General features: G+C 43.7%; 2 protein-coding genes across 3 annotated transcripts in view; both read left to right on the top strand.

The window, feature by feature from the left end:
* The window catches only part of LOC139570754 (protein delta homolog 2-like), a 30,790-nt gene extending 25,514 nt beyond the window's left edge, over positions 1-5,276 (top strand). For both annotated transcript variants that reach the window (XM_071392902.1, XM_071392901.1), the window contains exons 3-6: positions 1,440-1,497; positions 2,087-2,217; positions 2,316-2,463; positions 3,185-5,276. In XM_071392902.1, the coding sequence (XP_071249003.1) occupies positions 1,440-1,497; positions 2,087-2,217; positions 2,316-2,463; positions 3,185-4,007 (1,160 nt within the window). In that variant the 3' untranslated portion in view covers positions 4,008-5,276. The remainder of the gene's footprint in view (positions 1-1,439; positions 1,498-2,086; positions 2,218-2,315; positions 2,464-3,184) is intronic.
* A 1,725-nt stretch (positions 5,277-7,001) lies between these two features.
* Positions 7,002-11,357, top strand: LOC139570755 (protein delta homolog 2-like). The gene is made up of 4 exons (XM_071392903.1): positions 7,002-7,578; positions 8,168-8,298; positions 8,397-8,544; positions 9,266-11,357. Exons 2-4 carry the CDS (start codon positions 8,214-8,216, stop codon positions 10,086-10,088), a joined length of 1,056 nt encoding a protein of 351 aa, XP_071249004.1. The 5' UTR covers positions 7,002-7,578; positions 8,168-8,213; the 3' UTR covers positions 10,089-11,357.
* Positions 11,358-18,934: the final 7,577 nt, after the last annotated feature.

Below are 18,934 nucleotides of genomic sequence, written 5' to 3' on the forward strand. Positions count from 1 at the left end.
ACATCTCAAAATCAACTGTTCAGTGGAGACTGCGTGAATCAGGCCTTCATGGTCGAATTGCTGCAAAGAAAGCACTACTAAAGGACACCAATATGAAGAGACTTGTTTGGGACAAGAAGCAAGAGTCCTTTGGTCTGGAGTCCAAATTGGAGAGTTTTGGTTCCAACCGCCGTGTCTTTGTGAGACGCAGAGTAGGTGAACGGATGATCTCCGCATGTGCGGTTCCCAACATGAAGCATGGAGGAGGAGGTGTGATGGTGCTTTTCTGGTGACACTGTCAGTGACTTATTTAGAATTCAAGGCACACTTAACCAGCATGGCTATCAGAGCATTCTGCAGCGATACGCCATCCCATCTGGTTTGCACTTAGTGGGACTATATATTTTTTTCGACAGGACAATGACACCTCCAGGCTGTGTAAGGGCTATTTGACCAAGAAGAAGAGTGATGGAGTGCTGCATCAGATGACCTGGCCTCCACAATCACCCGACCTCAACCCAATTGAGATGGTTTGGGATGAGTTGGACCGCAGAGTGAAGGAAAAGCAACCAAAATGTGCTCAGCACATGTGGGAACTCCTTCAAGAGTGTTGGAAAAGAATTCCAGGTGAAGCTGGTTGAGAGAATGCCAAGAGTGTGCAAAGCGGTCATCAAGGCAAAGGGTGGCTACTTTGAAGAATCTCACATATAAAATATATTTTGATTTGTTTAACACTTTTTTGGTTACTACATGATACCATATGCGTTATTTCATAGTGTTGATGTCTTCACTATTATTCTACAATGTAGAAAATAGTAAAAATAAAGAAAAACACTTGAATGAGTAGGTGTGTCCAAACTTTTGACTGGTACTGTACAAACACACACACACAACAAAAAATGTTTAAAAAAATGCTTAGGCGGCCCGGCTAAGGATTTCAACGGCAGAAGAAATCCATGATGTTGTAAGGAAACACCACACACGTGGACGACCATCTGTCTTGGGTTAGAGGTCATAGTGCCATTAACATCCGATCGAGCCCTGAAATCCCTCAAATACACAAACAGCTGTCATACAGACATGCTTATATTCTGACTTGACAATTACTGAACCACCAGTATACTTCTCAGCAATTGTGGTAGAATTGTGAGGAATAAACTCCCTGAATTAAAACATTCTGTCGACCTGCCTACATCACAAATACTGTTTGAAAGACAGCACTGTCATGATCTCAATTAAGCTTTATAGTGCATAACATTTTGTTGTTTCCAGCTTGCTGCTGGAGGAATACAGCTGTGGGGTAAATGCTTACAAAAAGCTGAAATATTACAGATAAGGAACATTCATCTGTTCAATAAATAGGCATATCTAATTAATGACAACTATTAAGTCTGAATGTCAGGGAATTACTGGTAAATCTTGGATCTGTCTCTGAAGCAAGTGTTTGCTTTCTCTTACAGTTCTAAATTGCACGTGTAATGTGACCAACAGTCGGTGTGAGGAGAATGCGGTGTGCAGGTGAGGTGAAACACGACGCTGAACAGCATCTGAACAGTGATATGTATCTTACTAAAGCATGTTTCTAAAAATATATATTTGAATATGTTGACAGGGTAAAAGATGGTACACTGGTAGTGATGACTCCATCGTATTTCAGATATGAATATGTTAACTATGTCAAGCATACAGTATATGACAATACCCTGCTGTAGACAGCTTGGCTGTCGAGACGTTGTTATTCAATTATTGCATCCGAGTTCCTAGAGTGTACGGTTCTCTTTTTCTTTCTCAAGCATATATGCCAAACCTATAAAGCCATCATTCAGGCCCACAATTGTCTGGTGTCAAGCCTATATCCTTATCACTCTCTAGAGAAGGTCACACTCAAAATATATGAGTGTTTCTACGAAATAACAGATAAAGTACCGTACAGAGCAGGGCATTGCAGAAGTTATTTTGTTAAGTATGGGCGCCCTCCTGTGTCCATCGTGGAGCGGCTCCGCATTATTTGACAATGCCACTGTATATAAGAGTATATCTCCCTGATCATGAGGGTGTGTCGGCTACAGAGTTGAGAGCTGATCTAATTGGCTGTGCTGTATTCCAGCTGTGACCCGGGTTGGGAGGGGCAGCAGTGCGACGTCTGTGTTAGAATGCCAGGCTGTGTCCATGGATCATGTCACCAACCCTGGCAATGCACATGCGAGCCCGGATGGACGGGACGCTTCTGCGACAAAGGTGACAGAAAACATTTGTATGTATCCGACAATTCTAATCTTATTTGTTGAGTGAGTGGTAGCGCAGTACTTATTCACCACTTCTCTCCTCTGCTTCAGATATCCATGTGTGTACAAATGAGGCACCTTGCCAGAACGGCGCCACTTGTTACACAAACATTTCAGGGGAATACTCCTGCCTCTGCCCCAATGGATTTTACGGGAGGAACTGTGAGCACAAGACAGGACCCTGTCGTAAGATCGGCAGGTGAGGTCAATTACCAACACACCAGAAAACAATCTATGGAACAATTTTCTCTCAGGCCTACTGCTTCTGTCTTAATCAAAACAAATCCCTGTGAACAACAAGTTCGATCCCAACCAGTGGCTCAAAACACACGTGTATAGGAATGAGTGGACATTTCAGACTATAACACGGGAAACTAGTGTGTGAATTTCGATAATCAGTATTTCTCTCAGAGCCTGTTCGATGAGTGTGTTTCAGTGTGTGTGTTAGTGTGTGTGTTTTGACTGTGGCATCCCAGCCGGTCCCCTGATGGCAGTCAAACACATGCAGACTGGCACTGGCCGTGTAGCAGCCTGTTCAATTTGTATCCACTGGAGAGCAATCATGTGAGTTAATGGGCTCATTGTCGGCCAAGTGAGTGGCCTCTAGTACTAACAAACACATTGTAGCAAGTTATCTACACTACAGCCTCCATGGAGTCCCCAAATCACTGGCTGTTACCAGGGAAACCATGCAGGCCAAAGGGACAGACTCTGGGGTAGATTTGTCTTAAGGTGCCAAATTAATGCCTGATTGAATGTAAACAGTGATCATCACAGAGTAAGCGCCACACATTTACTTACAAATCAGTTGGAGGCCCAGGTCCATATGAAAAGGCTTGGGTTGAGGAATCAATTCAGCATCGAAAATCTATTCAGAACATTCCCTCTGGGTTTTTAGTGCTTCTGTTTTTATTTTCCAGGTCTCCATGTAAGAATAGAGGGCAGTGTGAGGACAGTAGCGGCTATGCACCAGAACTCTCCTGCCGCTGCCTGGCAGGCTTCAGTGGGCCGCGTTGCGAGACCAACATGGACGACTGCCTAATGCGTCCCTGTGCCAATGGTGCCACCTGCCTGGATGGCATCAACCGCTTCTCCTGCCTCTGTCCCGAGGGCTTCACGGGCCGGTTCTGCACCATCAACCTCGATGACTGTGCCAGTCAGCCCTGCCTCAACGGAGGGCGCTGCCTGGACCGTGCCAGCACCTTCCACTGCCTCTGCAAAGCTGGGTTCACTGGCAAGACCTGCGAGGTTCCCCTACGGAGCCCAGAGAGCCAATCACCCATCAGGAGCTCCCATGGCTGGGCTGGGGGAGGAGAGGGCTGGGGCAGGGTGACTCAGGCCAGGCCAGACCAGATCACAACAGGGGGGAACCATTCTCAGGGCAGCAGTAACAGTAATAGTGGAGACAGGCTGCTGAAGATCTCTGTGAAGGAGGTGGTGACCCAGTGGGGGTCGTCTGGCCTGTCGGAGGTGCAGCTCATCACCTTGCTGGTGCTGGGGGGTATGACGCTGGGCGTGGTGGCTCTCACAGCTAGCCTGGTGCTGAGGGGGCATTGGCAGGACCGCTGTGCCAGCTGCCGGTGCGGTCCCAACCCCCGCCTGCACCCGCTGAGACACAGAGACTGCCAGCCGACCCCGCAGAGCCACCTAGTCACAGTGGAGCAGGAGTGTAAGATCAGCTTCCTGCACACGCCCACGGCCCCCGAACTGGAGAAGAAGAAACTGAACACTGAGTTGATTTAGGCTAGATTTACCATCTCCATAGCACTGAACACAGGGCAGGAGCAGAGAACAGACTGCTTTCAGCAGAGGGAAAGCCATGCTCTAAATCCCAATCCTGCCTCCATGACTGATTGTCTTCAGTACTGACAGTCAAAATACAGACAACATACCAATCTAGGTATCGATACCTAGAAAGACGCAGGACCAAGAAGAGACCAGTGGGTATGTTCAAGGAGAAATGGTAGGAGAATGTGTTTGACACTCCTAACAAAAAGAGCATAGTCCTAATTTGACGGATTATTGCTTGACCACAGGGGTAAGAGGTGCATAACGATAAAATATACTCAAGTTTTTTGGTGACTTTTGTCACGGACAATTAATGTGTAATTTGTCCATTCTCAAAATCTGCTGTTGCGGTTACTTGGCATGAACTGCATGTGAGATAGGCGTACTGACAGACAGCTTTGGAATGTTAGCCGAGACAATGCCCTTGCCATGTCAACCAAATTGGTGTACCGGTATTTGTCAATGCTGTTGTAGTCACAATATTAGGCCAAAATGTTAGACTTGAATGCAGATGTGCAATTCGCCCATATATTTCCAAATGGGCTCAGACATCACAGCCTCTGAACAAATTCCCTGCTTACAGCTCTGCAGTGTACAGAATTCAGACATCCAGACAGAAACAAATATTACCTGAGTTCATGTCATGTTTCAACACTGTACTTTTTATATGATTGGCTAAAGAACTGCAACATATACTTTGTTAAATTATAATTGTATTATTTTGTAAAAAGTAATGTCTATTATGTCAACATTGAAACCGAATTGAGATCTGCTATTGCTGTATGATGGTTACAGATGTAGGATCTTAATTTGAGCCAGTTTGCTACAGTAGGAAAATAATCTTGCAGCAACAAGAAATGTGAATTATTATGTGGATTATAATTAATGGACATTTTTGTGAGGGAAAATCAAGTCTGAAATTACTAAATGGAAATTAAACTTCAGACGCCTATTTAAACTTCAAATACACACGTTTTACATGTCCTGCGTTGCAGAAAAGTTCCCCCAAAACAGGGTAATCAAATTCCCTTCCATTTCCTAAATTAAGATCCTAAATCTGTAATAGCGAATAAGAATATGGATTTGCGCAACTGTATTTTGAAGTTGTAAATGTAATTTATTGTCTGCAATTTATTTGTGGAATGTGTATGTGTTCTTTTTTGCAATGAGTCTTATTTTTTTATACTGAATTGTGTGCAATAAAGTTGTGAACTATTTCCTGTACACAGTGCTGGTATAACTGCCCAAATGCTTCCACTTCAGTGTAGATATGATACAAACAACAGGTAACAGTTACAGAAGATCTAAGAACACGTACCATACCTGTCTTTATCCCTAAATTACATGACCACAGCGTGACAGCTCAATTCTATCAAGCAACTGAAAACCACAAATGTATTGTCCATTTACCATTGACACAAACCAGGTTTCTATCCAACCCTTTTATGCGAGTAAAGTACATGTAGGATAAAAAAAAATGTCACGACAGTCCTGATGGAAACAGCTAATTTTATCGGTAAACTTTCCAAATGTCGACAAAACTAAATACGCTAGACAAAGTGGGATGCTGTGTGGTCCGCCCACTACGACTCAGGAAAGCTTGCAGTTTATTAGGTTACAGATTAAACAAGTTAAAATGAACTTCACAGGGTGGTGAAAGTGCACGGTGGTGAGCTCGATACTCCTTTCCAATAAATACCTATGGTCTTATTCTGGTGACATGATGATAGATGCTTGGCTGCGGTTTGACAAATAAAAAACTCGCTCAAATTGTCCACAACGATCTCATCATGTGTAGGTTATACCCGCACTGTATCTGCGAGCTGTTGGCTAGAGCGCGCTGTTGGCTAGAGCGCGCGAGCACATTCACTATATATCATAACATTTTTTTGTGACAAAACCATCAGTAGAGTTGAAAATGCGATTTAACTCATGTTTTTTATTCAGTACATGGGAATTTAAGCGCAAAACGTATTTTATGTGCATTACATTATTAACGCACAGCCTTTGATATACACAAGTCAATTTGATGGAGTTCAAGTAACAGACACATCTCAAAATCAACTGTTCAGTGGAGACTGCGTGAATCAGGCCTTCATGGTCGAATTGCTGCAAAGAAAGCACTACTAAAGGACACCAATATGAAGAGACTTGTTTGGGACAAGAAGCAAGAGTCCTTTGGTCTGGAGTCCAAATTGGAGAGTTTTGGTTCCAACCGCCGTGTCTTTGTGAGACGCAGAGTAGGTGAACGGATGATCTCCGCATGTGCGGTTCCCAACATGAAGCATGGAGGAGGAGGTGTGATGGTGCTTTTCTGGTGACACTGTCAGTGACTTATTTAGAATTCAAGGCACACTTAACCAGCATGGCTATCAGAGCATTCTGCAGCGATACGCCATCCCATCTGGTTTGCACTTAGTGGGACTATATATTTTTTTCGACAGGACAATGACACCTCCAGGCTGTGTAAGGGCTATTTGACCAAGAAGAAGAGTGATGGAGTGCTGCATCAGATGACCTGGCCTCCACAATCACCCGACCTCAACCCAATTGAGATGGTTTGGGATGAGTTGGACCGCAGAGTGAAGGAAAAGCAACCAAAATGTGCTCAGCACATGTGGGAACTCCTTCAAGAGTGTTGGAAAAGAATTCCAGGTGAAGCTGGTTGAGAGAATGCCAAGAGTGTGCAAAGCGGTCAAAGGCAAATTGAAAAATCTCAAATATGTTTTGATTTGTTTAACACTTTTTTGGTTACTACATGATACCATATGCGTTATTTCATAGTGTTGATGTCTTCACTATTATTCTACAATGTAGAAAATAGTAAAAATAAAGAAAAACACTTGAATGAGTAGGTGTGTCCAAACTTTTGACTGGTACTGTACAAACACACACACACAACAAAAAATGTTTAAAAAAATGCTTAGGCGGCCCGGCTAAGGATTTCAACGGCAGAAGAAATCCATGATGTTGTAAGGAAACACCACACACGTGGACGACCATCTGTCTTGGGTTAGAGGTCATAGTGCCATTAACATCCGATCGAGCCCTGAAATCCCTCAAATACACAAACAGCTGTCATACAGACATGCTTATATTCTGACTTGACAATTACTGAACCACCAGTATACTTCTCAGCAATTGTGGTAGAATTGTGAGGAATAAACTCCCTGAATTAAAACATTCTGTCGACCTGCCTACATCACAAATACTGTTTGAAAGACAGCACTGTCATGATCTCAATTAAGCTTTATAGTGCATAACATTTTGTTGTTTCCAGCTTGCTGCTGGAGGAATACAGCTGTGGGGTAAATGCTTACAAAAAGCTGAAATATTACAGATAAGGAACATTCATCTGTTCAATAAATAGGCATATCTAATTAATGACAACTATTAAGTCTGAATGTCAGGGAATTACTGGTAAATCTTGGATCTGTCTCTGAAGCAAGTGTTTGCTTTCTCTTACAGTTCTAAATTGCACGTGTAATGTGACCAACAGTCGGTGTGAGGAGAATGCGGTGTGCAGGTGAGGTGAAACACGACGCTGAACAGCATCTGAACAGTGATATGTATCTTACTAAAGCATGTTTCTAAAAATATATATTTGAATATGTTGACAGGGTAAAAGATGGTACACTGGTAGTGATGACTCCATCGTATTTCAGATATGAATATGTTAACTATGTCAAGCATACAGTATATGACAATACCCTGCTGTAGACAGCTTGGCTGTCGAGACGTTGTTATTCAATTATTGCATCCGAGTTCCTAGAGTGTACGGTTCTCTTTTTCTTTCTCAAGCATATATGCCAAACCTATAAAGCCATCATTCAGGCCCACAATTGTCTGGTGTCAAGCCTATATCCTTATCACTCTCTAGAGAAGGTCACACTCAAAATATATGAGTGTTTCTACGAAATAACAGATAAAGTACCGTACAGAGCAGGGCATTGCAGAAGTTATTTTGTTAAGTATGGGCGCCCTCCTGTGTCCATCGTGGAGCGGCTCCGCATTATTTGACAATGCCACTGTATATAAGAGTATATCTCCCTGATCATGAGGGTGTGTCGGCTACAGAGTTGAGAGCTGATCTAATTGGCTGTGCTGTATTCCAGCTGTGACCCGGGTTGGGAGGGGCAGCAGTGCGACGTCTGTGTTAGAATGCCAGGCTGTGTCCATGGATCATGTCACCAACCCTGGCAATGCACATGCGAGCCCGGATGGACGGGACGCTTCTGCGACAAAGGTGACAGAAAACATTTGTATGTATCCGACAATTCTAATCTTATTTGTTGAGTGAGTGGTAGCGCAGTACTTATTCACCACTTCTCTCCTCTGCTTCAGATATCCATGTGTGTACAAATGAGGCACCTTGCCAGAACGGCGCCACTTGTTACACAAACATTTCAGGGGAATACTCCTGCCTCTGCCCCAATGGATTTTACGGGAGGAACTGTGAGCACAAGACAGGACCCTGTCGTAAGATCGGCAGGTGAGGTCAATTACCAACACACCAGAAAACAATCTATGGAACAATTTTCTCTCAGGCCTACTGCTTCTGTCTTAATCAAAACAAATCCCTGTGAACAACAAGTTCGATCCCAACCAGTGGCTCAAAACACACGTGTATAGGAATGAGTGGACATTTCAGACTATAACACGGGAAACTAGTGTGTAAATTTCGATAATCAGTATTTCTCTCAGAGCCTGTTCGATGAGTGTGTTTCAGTGTGTGTGTTAGTGTGTGTGTTTTGACTGTGGCATCCCAGCCGGTCCCCTGATGGCAGTCAAACACATGCAGACTGGCACTGGCCGTGTAGCAGCCTGTTCAATTTGTATCCACTGGAGAGCAATCATGTGAGTTAATGGGCTCATTGTCGGCCAAGTGAGTGGCCTCTAGTACTAACAAACACATTGTAGCAAGTTATCTACACTACAGCCTCCATGGAGTCCCCAAATCACTGGCTGTTACCAGGGAAACCATGCAGGCCAAAGGGACAGACTCTGGGGTAGATTTGTCTTAAGGTGCCAAATTAATGCCTGATTGAATGTAAACAGTGATCATCACAGAGTAAGCGCCACACATTTACTTACAAATCAGTTGGAGGCCCAGGTCCATATGAAAAGGCTTGGGTTGAGGAATCAATTCAGCATCGAAAATCTATTCAGAACATTCCCTCTGGGTTTTTAGTGCTTCTGTTTTTATTTTCCAGGTCTCCATGTAAGAATAGAGGGCAGTGTGAGGACAGTAGCGGCTATGCACCAGAACTCTCCTGCCGCTGCCTGGCAGGCTTCAGTGGGCCGCGTTGCGAGACCAACATGGACGACTGCCTAATGCGTCCCTGTGCCAATGGTGCCACCTGCCTGGATGGCATCAACCGCTTCTCCTGCCTCTGTCCCGAGGGCTTCACGGGCCGGTTCTGCACCATCAACCTCGATGACTGTGCCAGTCAGCCCTGCCTCAACGGAGGGCGCTGCCTGGACCGTGCCAGCACCTTCCACTGCCTCTGCAAAGCTGGGTTCACTGGCAAGACCTGCGAGGTTCCCCTACGGAGCCCAGAGAGCCAATCACCCATCAGGAGCTCCCATGGCTGGGCTGGGGGAGGAGAGGGCTGGGGCAGGGTGACTCAGGCCAGGCCAGACCAGATCACAACAGGGGGGAACCATTCTCAGGGCAGCAGTAACAGTAATAGTGGAGACAGGCTGCTGAAGATCTCTGTGAAGGAGGTGGTGACCCAGTGGGGGTCGTCTGGCCTGTCGGAGGTGCAGCTCATCACCTTGCTGGTGCTGGGGGGTATGACGCTGGGCGTGGTGGCTCTCACAGCTAGCCTGGTGCTGAGGGGGCATTGGCAGGACCGCTGTGCCAGCTGCCGGTGCGGTCCCAACCCCCGCCTGCACCCGCTGAGACACAGAGACTGCCAGCCGACCCCGCAGAGCCACCTAGTCACAGTGGAGCAGGAGTGTAAGATCAGCTTCCTGCACACGCCCACGGCCCCCGAACTGGAGAAGAAGAAACTGAACACTGAGTTGATTTAGGCTAGATTTACCATCTCCATAGCACTGAACACAGGGCAGGAGCAGAGAACAGACTGCTTTCAGCAGAGGGAAAGCCATGCTCTAAATCCCAATCCTGCCTCCATGACTGATTGTCTTCAGTACTGACAGTCAAAATACAGACAACATACCAATCTAGGTATCGATACCTAGAAAGACGCAGGACCAAGAAGAGACCAGTGGGTATGTTCAAGGAGAAATGGTAGGAGAATGTGTTTGACACTCCTAACAAAAAGAGCATAGTCCTAATTTGACGGATTATTGCTTGACCACAGGGGTAAGAGGTGCATAACGATAAAATATACTCAAGTTTTTTGGTGACTTTTGTCACGGACAATTAATGTGTAATTTGTCCATTCTCAAAATCTGCTGTTGCGGTTACTTGGCATGAACTGCATGTGAGATAGGCGTACTGACAGACAGCTTTGGAATGTTAGCCGAGACAATGCCCTTGCCATGTCAACCAAATTGGTGTACCGGTATTTGTCAATGCTGTTGTAGTCACAATATTAGGCCAAAATGTTAGACTTGAATGCAGATGTGCAATTCGCCCATATATTTCCAAATGGGCTCAGACATCACAGCCTCTGAACAAATTCCCTGCTTACAGCTCTGCAGTGTACAGAATTCAGACATCCAGACAGAAACAAATATTACCTGAGTTCATGTCATGTTTCAACACTGTACTTTTTATATGATTGGCTAAAGAACTGCAACATATACTTTGTTAAATTATAATTGTATTATTTTGTAAAAAGTAATGTCTATTATGTCAACATTGAAACCGAATTGAGATCTGCTATTGCTGTATGATGGTTACAGATGTAGGATCTTAATTTGAGCCAGTTTGCTACAGTAGGAAAATAATCTTGCAGCAACAAGAAATGTGAATTATTATGTGGATTATAATTAATGGACATTTTTGTGAGGGAAAATCAAGTCTGAAATTACTAAATGGAAATTAAACTTCAGACGCCTATTTAAACTTCAAATACACACGTTTTACATGTCCTGCGTTGCAGAAAAGTTCCCCCAAAACAGGGTAATCAAATTCCCTTCCATTTCCTAAATTAAGATCCTAAATCTGTAATAGCGAATAAGAATATGGATTTGCGCAACTGTATTTTGAAGTTGTAAATGTAATTTATTGTCTGCAATTTATTTGTGGAATGTGTATGTGTTCTTTTTTGCAATGAGTCTTATTTTTTTATACTGAATTGTGTGCAATAAAGTTGTGAACTATTTCCTGTACACAGTGCTGGTATAACTGCCCAAATGCTTCCACTTCAGTGTAGATATGATACAAACAACAGGTAACAGTTACAGAAGATCTAAGAACACGTACCATACCTGTCTTTATCCCTAAATTACATGACCACAGCGTGACAGCTCAATTCTATCAAGCAACTGAAAACCACAAATGTATTGTCCATTTACCATTGACACAAACCAGGTTTCTATCCAACCCTTTTATGCGAGTAAAGTACATGTAGGATAAAAAAAAATGTCACGACAGTCCTGATGGAAACAGCTAATTTTATCGGTAAACTTTCCAAATGTCGACAAAACTAAATACGCTAGACAAAGTGGGATGCTGTGTGGTCCGCCCACTACGACTCAGGAAAGCTTGCAGTTTATTAGGTTACAGATTAAACAAGTTAAAATGAACTTCACAGGGTGGTGAAAGTGCACGGTGGTGAGCTCGATACTCCTTTCCAATAAATACCTATGGTCTTATTCTGGTGACATGATGATAGATGCTTGGCTGCGGTTTGACAAATAAAAAACTCGCTCAAATTGTCCACAACGATCTCATCATGTGTAGGTTATACCCGCACTGTATCTGCGAGCTGTTGGCTAGAGCGCGCTGTTGGCTAGAGCGCGCGAGCACATTCACTATATATCATAACATTTTTTTGTGACAAAACCATCAGTAGAGTTGAAAATGCGATTTAACTCATGTTTTTTATTCAGTACATGGGAATTTAAGCGCAAAACGTATTTTATGTGCATTACATTATTAACGCACAGCCTTTGATATACACAAGTCAATTTGATGGAAACATTTCTGGTGGGAAAATGTGCATTCTGTTTTTGTCGATTTTAGAATATTCACATGAAAATCTGTCGCCAATTGGATGGAAATCTAGCTACTGTCCCTTTGCTACGAAGTGTCAAATATAAAAACTGAATTCTGAAACTCTATTTTCCAGGAGACAACCACCAATTGTGCAGACTCAGCTCTTCATGCCACTACTGTAATAGGTGACCTGCAGTCGTTTTTACATAATTTTCACGACTTACCCGTGTAGCTTCCCTGAATCTCAGCGCTCTTATCCCACCATCAACATTTCCTCAACTCTCAAACCCCTTAATTTGCCAAATCATGACTGGCGGGGGTGAAATGTGACCTGACCCCACCATGGCATAATATCCAACAGAGGAAGTTATGGAGATCCCAAGAATAACCTGAAACTAGAGTCCTCACTTCCTGTAGGAAAGAGCTCCAGACAGTTTCCCTCCTCAGGTTCACCACACAAGAGAGTGAGAGCTACTCTGTAACATGCATGTCATTGCAACACAAGTTACAGTAAGATAGCATTGTTGCAACACACCAAAATTAATATAATTTTACCAATTGAAAAGTCAGGGATCGGACCATACAAAAATTATATTTTAAAAAATGGAGCAACATGAGAATCCCTAAACTAGCAGCCGCACAGGGTAGTGGAGTTGTCCTTACTATCATTGTGGTTTTCACTGACCTAAGGCCAGATATTCTATGCCTAATCACCGCTGATGAGGATTTATCCCTGAAGCAGATGGTTTGCTACGTGAGCCTAATGGTGTGCCTCCAACTGAGTACAGCCTCATCACTGTGCTCTGTCAACTGGTACTGATGTGAAACAAATGGGAACTGTTTACTGATGGTCCATAAACAGCCATGGCATTCAGATCCCATAAAATATGAGCGAGTGAACTTGAGAAGACCAATCAAGTTTTTTTTAGGAGAGAGGTGCTACATCCCTCCTTGGCTGATATTACTCCTCTAAGGCCTGTTATTGGCAGCAATGACAATGAATGTCTTAACTTTGTAATAAACACAGGCGGTTATGATACTCAAGACTGCCAGAGACGGGCCTAGTGTGAACCAAAAACTATTTCTTCTTTCTCTAAAGCCCGGCTGGTTCCTTGGTCACCTGTCACAGTTTAGGAATGAAACAAGGACTTGGAGAGGATTATGATACAGTTTCAGAGGTGATGGGAGTGCAGAGTACTGACAACTCAGTCTGTGTGGGCAACAACGCTTGTGCCACAATGGCAGCTGCCTCTTTAGGGACATATGGCAGAAATGTATTCCCCTGTGTAGAAAGGCCACTGCCATCCTTCCACAGCTCCGCTGCCTGTTAACATTCAAGTCAAGCTGGCACCACTCCACGATTAAATCTATCCTGATAGGAATACAGAGCTCTAAGGTAGTAGTCTAAATAGAGCCCAAGCTTGAAATACTGAATGAATCATTCACCTGTTCTGGTACTAAGCACATTTTCTTGTTGTGTCAGTGAGAAATAGCTCACAAACTCAATGTGTCAACCATCTGTCCATTTTAGGATATCATGAATTTTTATATGAAAGAGCCCTGCTTGTTTTTTAAAAGGGAGCAAGTGACACCCAGTGGAAAAAAAGAGGTACTCGCATCTACTGATTACCACGTGAAGCAAACTACAATGAGCAAAATAGCCCATGCGCCATGGAAGTGAGCTTCATGATTTAGGTTTACAAGCCTTCAACAAAGTGACATGAAATCAGTAAAAAGACAAAACATGTACTTACAGTATGTAGAACATATATTCATAATACGTCATATGTATGAAATCTCTACAAAAACCTTGATTCATAACCATTTTTGAGAAACCATTGAGAGACAGCAAAGTGGGAATCATAACTATATATTTTCTTATACTTTGACGGCACCTTAGATGTGCAGTTTGACCGTCTCAGACTTTGGCGAGTGTGTTTAAGTACTCTTCCAGGGTGCCTTCCACCTCCTCCTCATTGTAGTCTCGCACCCGGAACAGGGACCCGTCATCGGCCCCTCTGATCATGCCGCTGGACATGAAGATAGAAGACATATCATACAAGGTCAAATCAACATAAAGTTGTGACTGTTTCAAATGTGTGATTGTTTAACTGTTTACAGCTTGCCGTGATATTTATTATGGAATTAAATTACACTTATGATGCTAATTTTAAAATCAATGACGCACCAAATACTAATCGTTACTGGTTACTAGGTATTTTTTCTCAAAGTCTTACTGTAATCTTACATTTTCCAGAAGGCGGGTCGGGCAAAGACAGAGGATCTTCTTGTGCATGTCCAGTGCCCTTCCCAGCTCGTACCCGACTCCAAGAGAGGGCTGTGTCACTTCAGCTATTATCACTCACATCAGAGAAGAGTGAAGTTTAGCTGGCTTTGAACCATTTACTTGTAACTGAATGATAGAGCCAAACAAATTCTGAAATAAATCTCTTGAAATTAATACTGACAAGAGTAGATCACTAATGCATGCACATTCAATAAAAAAAAAAAGACAAGACATTGAATCATTTTCATTTTAGGCAAACTTGTCCTCACCACCAGACATCACAAGCCATTCCATATCTTGTTGTGGATCAACTTCTCTCTGTCCTACACAGCATCCTCAGTTAGGACAATCTGGGCGCAAGGTTCAAACCAATGTTGACAAGTTCATAACCACCACAGTACACAGTTTAGTCATAATGCAATAAATTAGTCAAAAAATACTTAACTGTCCAGAAAACAACAAGCAAGTTGAGCTCAAGCTGGTAGCAAACTACACAAATTCTTACAGGAAAATAAAGAACACATTTCTGTCAGACAATTGTGGCATAGATAATTAAGATGTCTTATCTACATAATATGCTTAGATGATTGAACTGTTGAACTCTTGTTATTAGAATGTATCCCTTCGGACTCTGGCGTTGGCAGTTGCACTTCCTCCCTCATATGGGCCTCAGTCACCTGGGGCCCAGAGAGGGGAGAAGTCAGGCTTGTCTATCACATGTCCCTGGTGCTATGCAGAATATCAGAAAGAGAAGAGGACAGGAGGTAACATTGTCTTCATATGTGAATGTGTCTTTACCTATTTTAAACCATTTGATTCATGGGGAACCAATTACTTGTCTCCACAATGTCTGTGCGCCATTCACTCCCTCCTTTGGACTTGGTTAATTTCTTTACTATCAAAATAGGAGAGACAAAAGTCAGAGTTAGCCCCGGGACAAAAGTACAAAGGCATTTTATAGCCAAGATACACCCCTTTCAACCTACATGACGAACAACAGATATATAGAATGGGTCACAAGGTTAAGATTTGTATGAAAGATACTTATAATTCACAGCAGACAGTATCTGCTGTGTCAACAGTTTTCTTTCATTGTTCAGACCAGGGTATGGCCCTGGGGTCATCTCTCCCTGGTACCATAGAGAACAGAAACAGTAACTCATGCTCTGGAATGTGGTCTCTTTAGGTTTTATCACCCAAAAGACATTGTAAATCTCCTGTCAGTGTTATCTCCCAGAGGCCCATCCTCAGTAGAGCACACACACAGATGAGCGTTCTAACAACCCCTTATTCTGTTGCATAAAGCAACCATTTGATGCAATAAAAGTATTATAACATAATTTTGCAATTTTCCACCATAGAGATCAATTCTGAGACAAGATGTGTGGGGGAGTGTCTGGAACCATTGTACGTAATCTCGGATGTTGCACCTATCCTGGGATAGTGTATTTTTATCTCATCCGTATATTTATATATTCTTATTCCATTCCTTTACTTAGATTTGTGTGTATTAGGGTTCTGTTGTGGAATTGTTAGATTACTTGTTAGATACTGCTGCACTGTCGGAACCAGAAGCATAATAATTTCGCTACACTCGCAATAACATCTGCTAACCATGTGTATGTGACCAATACAATTTCACGACTGCCTTGGTGTGTTTGGAGGAACAAGGAACTAAAAACTCTCGACCCGCTCCACTACAACCCCGTCGATGTTAAATGGGGGCCTGTTTGGCCCGCCTTTTCCTGTAGTCCACGATCAGCTCCTTTGTCTTGCTCATATTGAGGGAGAGGTTGTTGTCCTTGCACCACTTGCCATGTCTCTGACCTACTCCCTATAGGCTGTCTCATCGTTGTCGGTGATCAGGCCTAGAACTGTTGTGTCGTCTGCAAACTTAATGATGGTGTTGGAGTCGTGTTTGGCCACGCAGTCGTGGGTGAACAGCGGGTACAGGAGGGGACTAAACACACACCCCTGAGGGGTCCCAGTGTTGAGGATCAGCGTGGCACACGTGTTGTTGCCTACTCTTACCACCTGGGGGGCAGCCCGTCAGGAAGTCCAGGATCCAGTTGCAGAGGGAGGTGTTAAGTCCCAGGGTCCTTAGCTTACGGATGAGCTTTGTGGGCACTATCGTGTTGAACGCTGAGCTGTAGTCAATGAACAGCATTCTCACATAGTTGTTTCTTTTGTCCAGGTGGGAAAGGGCAGTGTGGAGTGCGATTGAGATTCCGTCATCTGTGGATCTGTTGGTGCGTATGTATGCGAATTGGAGTGGGTCTCGGGCATCCAGGATGATGCTGTTGATGTGAGCCATGACCAGCTTTTCAAAGCACTTCATGGCTACCGACGTGAGTGCTACGGGGCGGTAATCATTTAGGCAGGTTACCTTCACCTCCTTGGGCACAGGGACTATGGTGGTCTGCTTGAAACATGTAGGTACTACAGACTCGGTCAGGGAGAGGTTGAAAATGTCAGTGAAGACACTTGCCAGTTGGTCTGCGCATGCTTTGAGTACACGTCCTGATAAACCCTTCTGGCACCGCAGCTTTGTGAATGTTGACCTGTTTAAAGGTCTAGCTGACATCGACTACCGAGAGCTTCGAAGCGAGCATAAAAGGCCTTTAGCTCATCTGGTAGGCTCGCGTCACTGGGCAGCTCGCAGCTGGGTTTCCCTGTGTAGTCTAATGGTTTGCAAGCCCTGCCACATCTGACGAGCGTTAGAGCCGATGTAGTACGATTCAATCTTAGTCCTGTATTGACGCTTTGCCCGTTTGATTGTCCATCGGAGGGCATAGCGCAATTTCTTATAATCTTCCAGGTTAGAGTCCCGCTCCTTGAAAGTGGCAGCTCTACCCTTTAGCTCAGTGCGTATGTTGCCTGTAATCCATGGCTTCTGGTTGGGGTATGTACGTACGGTCACTGTGGGGACGACGTCCTCGATGCACTTATTGATGAAGCCAGTGACTGATGTGGTGTACTCCTCCATCAGAAGAATCCCGGAACATATTCCAGTCTGTGCTAGCAAAACAGTCCTGTAGCTTAACATCTGCTTCACCTGACCACTTTCTTATTGACCGAGCCACTGGTGCTTCCTGCTTTAGTTGTTTGTTTGTAAGCAGGAATCAGGAGGATAGAATTATGGTCAGATTTGCCAAATGGAGGGCGAGGGAGAGTTTTGTACGCGTCTCTGTGTGTGGAGTAAAGATGGTCTAGAGTTGTTTTCCCTCTGGTTGCACATTTAACATGCTGGTAGAAAAACAGATTAGTTTTCCTGCATTAAAGTCCCCGGGCACTAGGAGCGCCGCCTCTAGGTGAGCATTTTTCTGTTTACTTATGGCCATATACTGCTCATTGAGTGCGGTCTTAGTGCCAGCATCGGTTTGTGGTGGTATGTAGACAGCTCAGAAAAATACAGATGAAAACTCTCTTGGTAAATAGTGTGGTCTACAGCTTATCATGAGATACTCTACCTCAGGCGAGCAAAGCCTTGAGACTTCCTTAGATTTTGTGCACCTGCTGTTGTTTACAAATATACATAGACCGCCACCCCTTGTCTTACCAGAGGCCGCTGTTCTGTCCTGCCGAAAAAGCTTAAAACCCGCTAGCCGTATGTTTTTGTTGTCGTCTTTCAGCCACGACTTGGTGAAACATAAGATACAGTTTTTTAATGTCCTGTTGGTAGTATATACACGTGATCATAGTTTGTCTATTTTATTATCGATTGATTGTACATTGGCTAATAGGACGGATGGTGAAGGTAGATTACCATCTCGGCGGCGGATACTAACAAGGCACCTGGATCTTCGTCCACGATACCTCCGTCTCTTTCTCCTGCGAATTACAGGGATGAGGGCCTTGTGGGGCGTCTGAAGTAAATCATTCTCGTCAGACTTGTTGAAGAAAAAGTATTCCTCCAGTATGGGGTGAGTAATCGCTGTTTTGATATCTAGAAGCTCTTTTTGGTCATAAGACACAGCGGCAGAAACATTATGTACAAAATAACTTACAAATAATGCAAAAAAACATACACAACCGCACAATTGGTTACGGGATCGTAAAACGGCAGCCATCTCCTTCGGCGCCATTTTGTGTCACAAAGGGTGATAAAAAAAAAACTCTCGACCAGTTAAATAGGTCCTAAACCAATTTAGAACTGGACCGCAGAGGCCAACCCATCACTCCAGTCTGTCTAGAAGGACATCATGGTCAACAGTGTTGAATGCAGCACTTAAATCCAAGAGTACAAGGACAGAGATTTGTTTGGCATCTGTGTTGGCTCGAAGATCATTTACCACTTTAACTAAGGCTGTCTCTGTGCTGTGGTGGGCCAGAAAACCATATTGGAATTTTTCAACAACAAAAAAATCAAATACAGTTGGCACTTAAATCATTTTGCACTTCGAAAACAAATTTCTCCAGAATTTTGCTTAAGAATGTAAGGTTGGAGATGAAAATTGACAA

This window comes from Salvelinus alpinus, chromosome 3, assembly GCF_045679555.1.
Source record: "Salvelinus alpinus chromosome 3, SLU_Salpinus.1, whole genome shotgun sequence".
Taxonomy (NCBI): domain Eukaryota; kingdom Metazoa; phylum Chordata; class Actinopteri; order Salmoniformes; family Salmonidae; genus Salvelinus; species Salvelinus alpinus.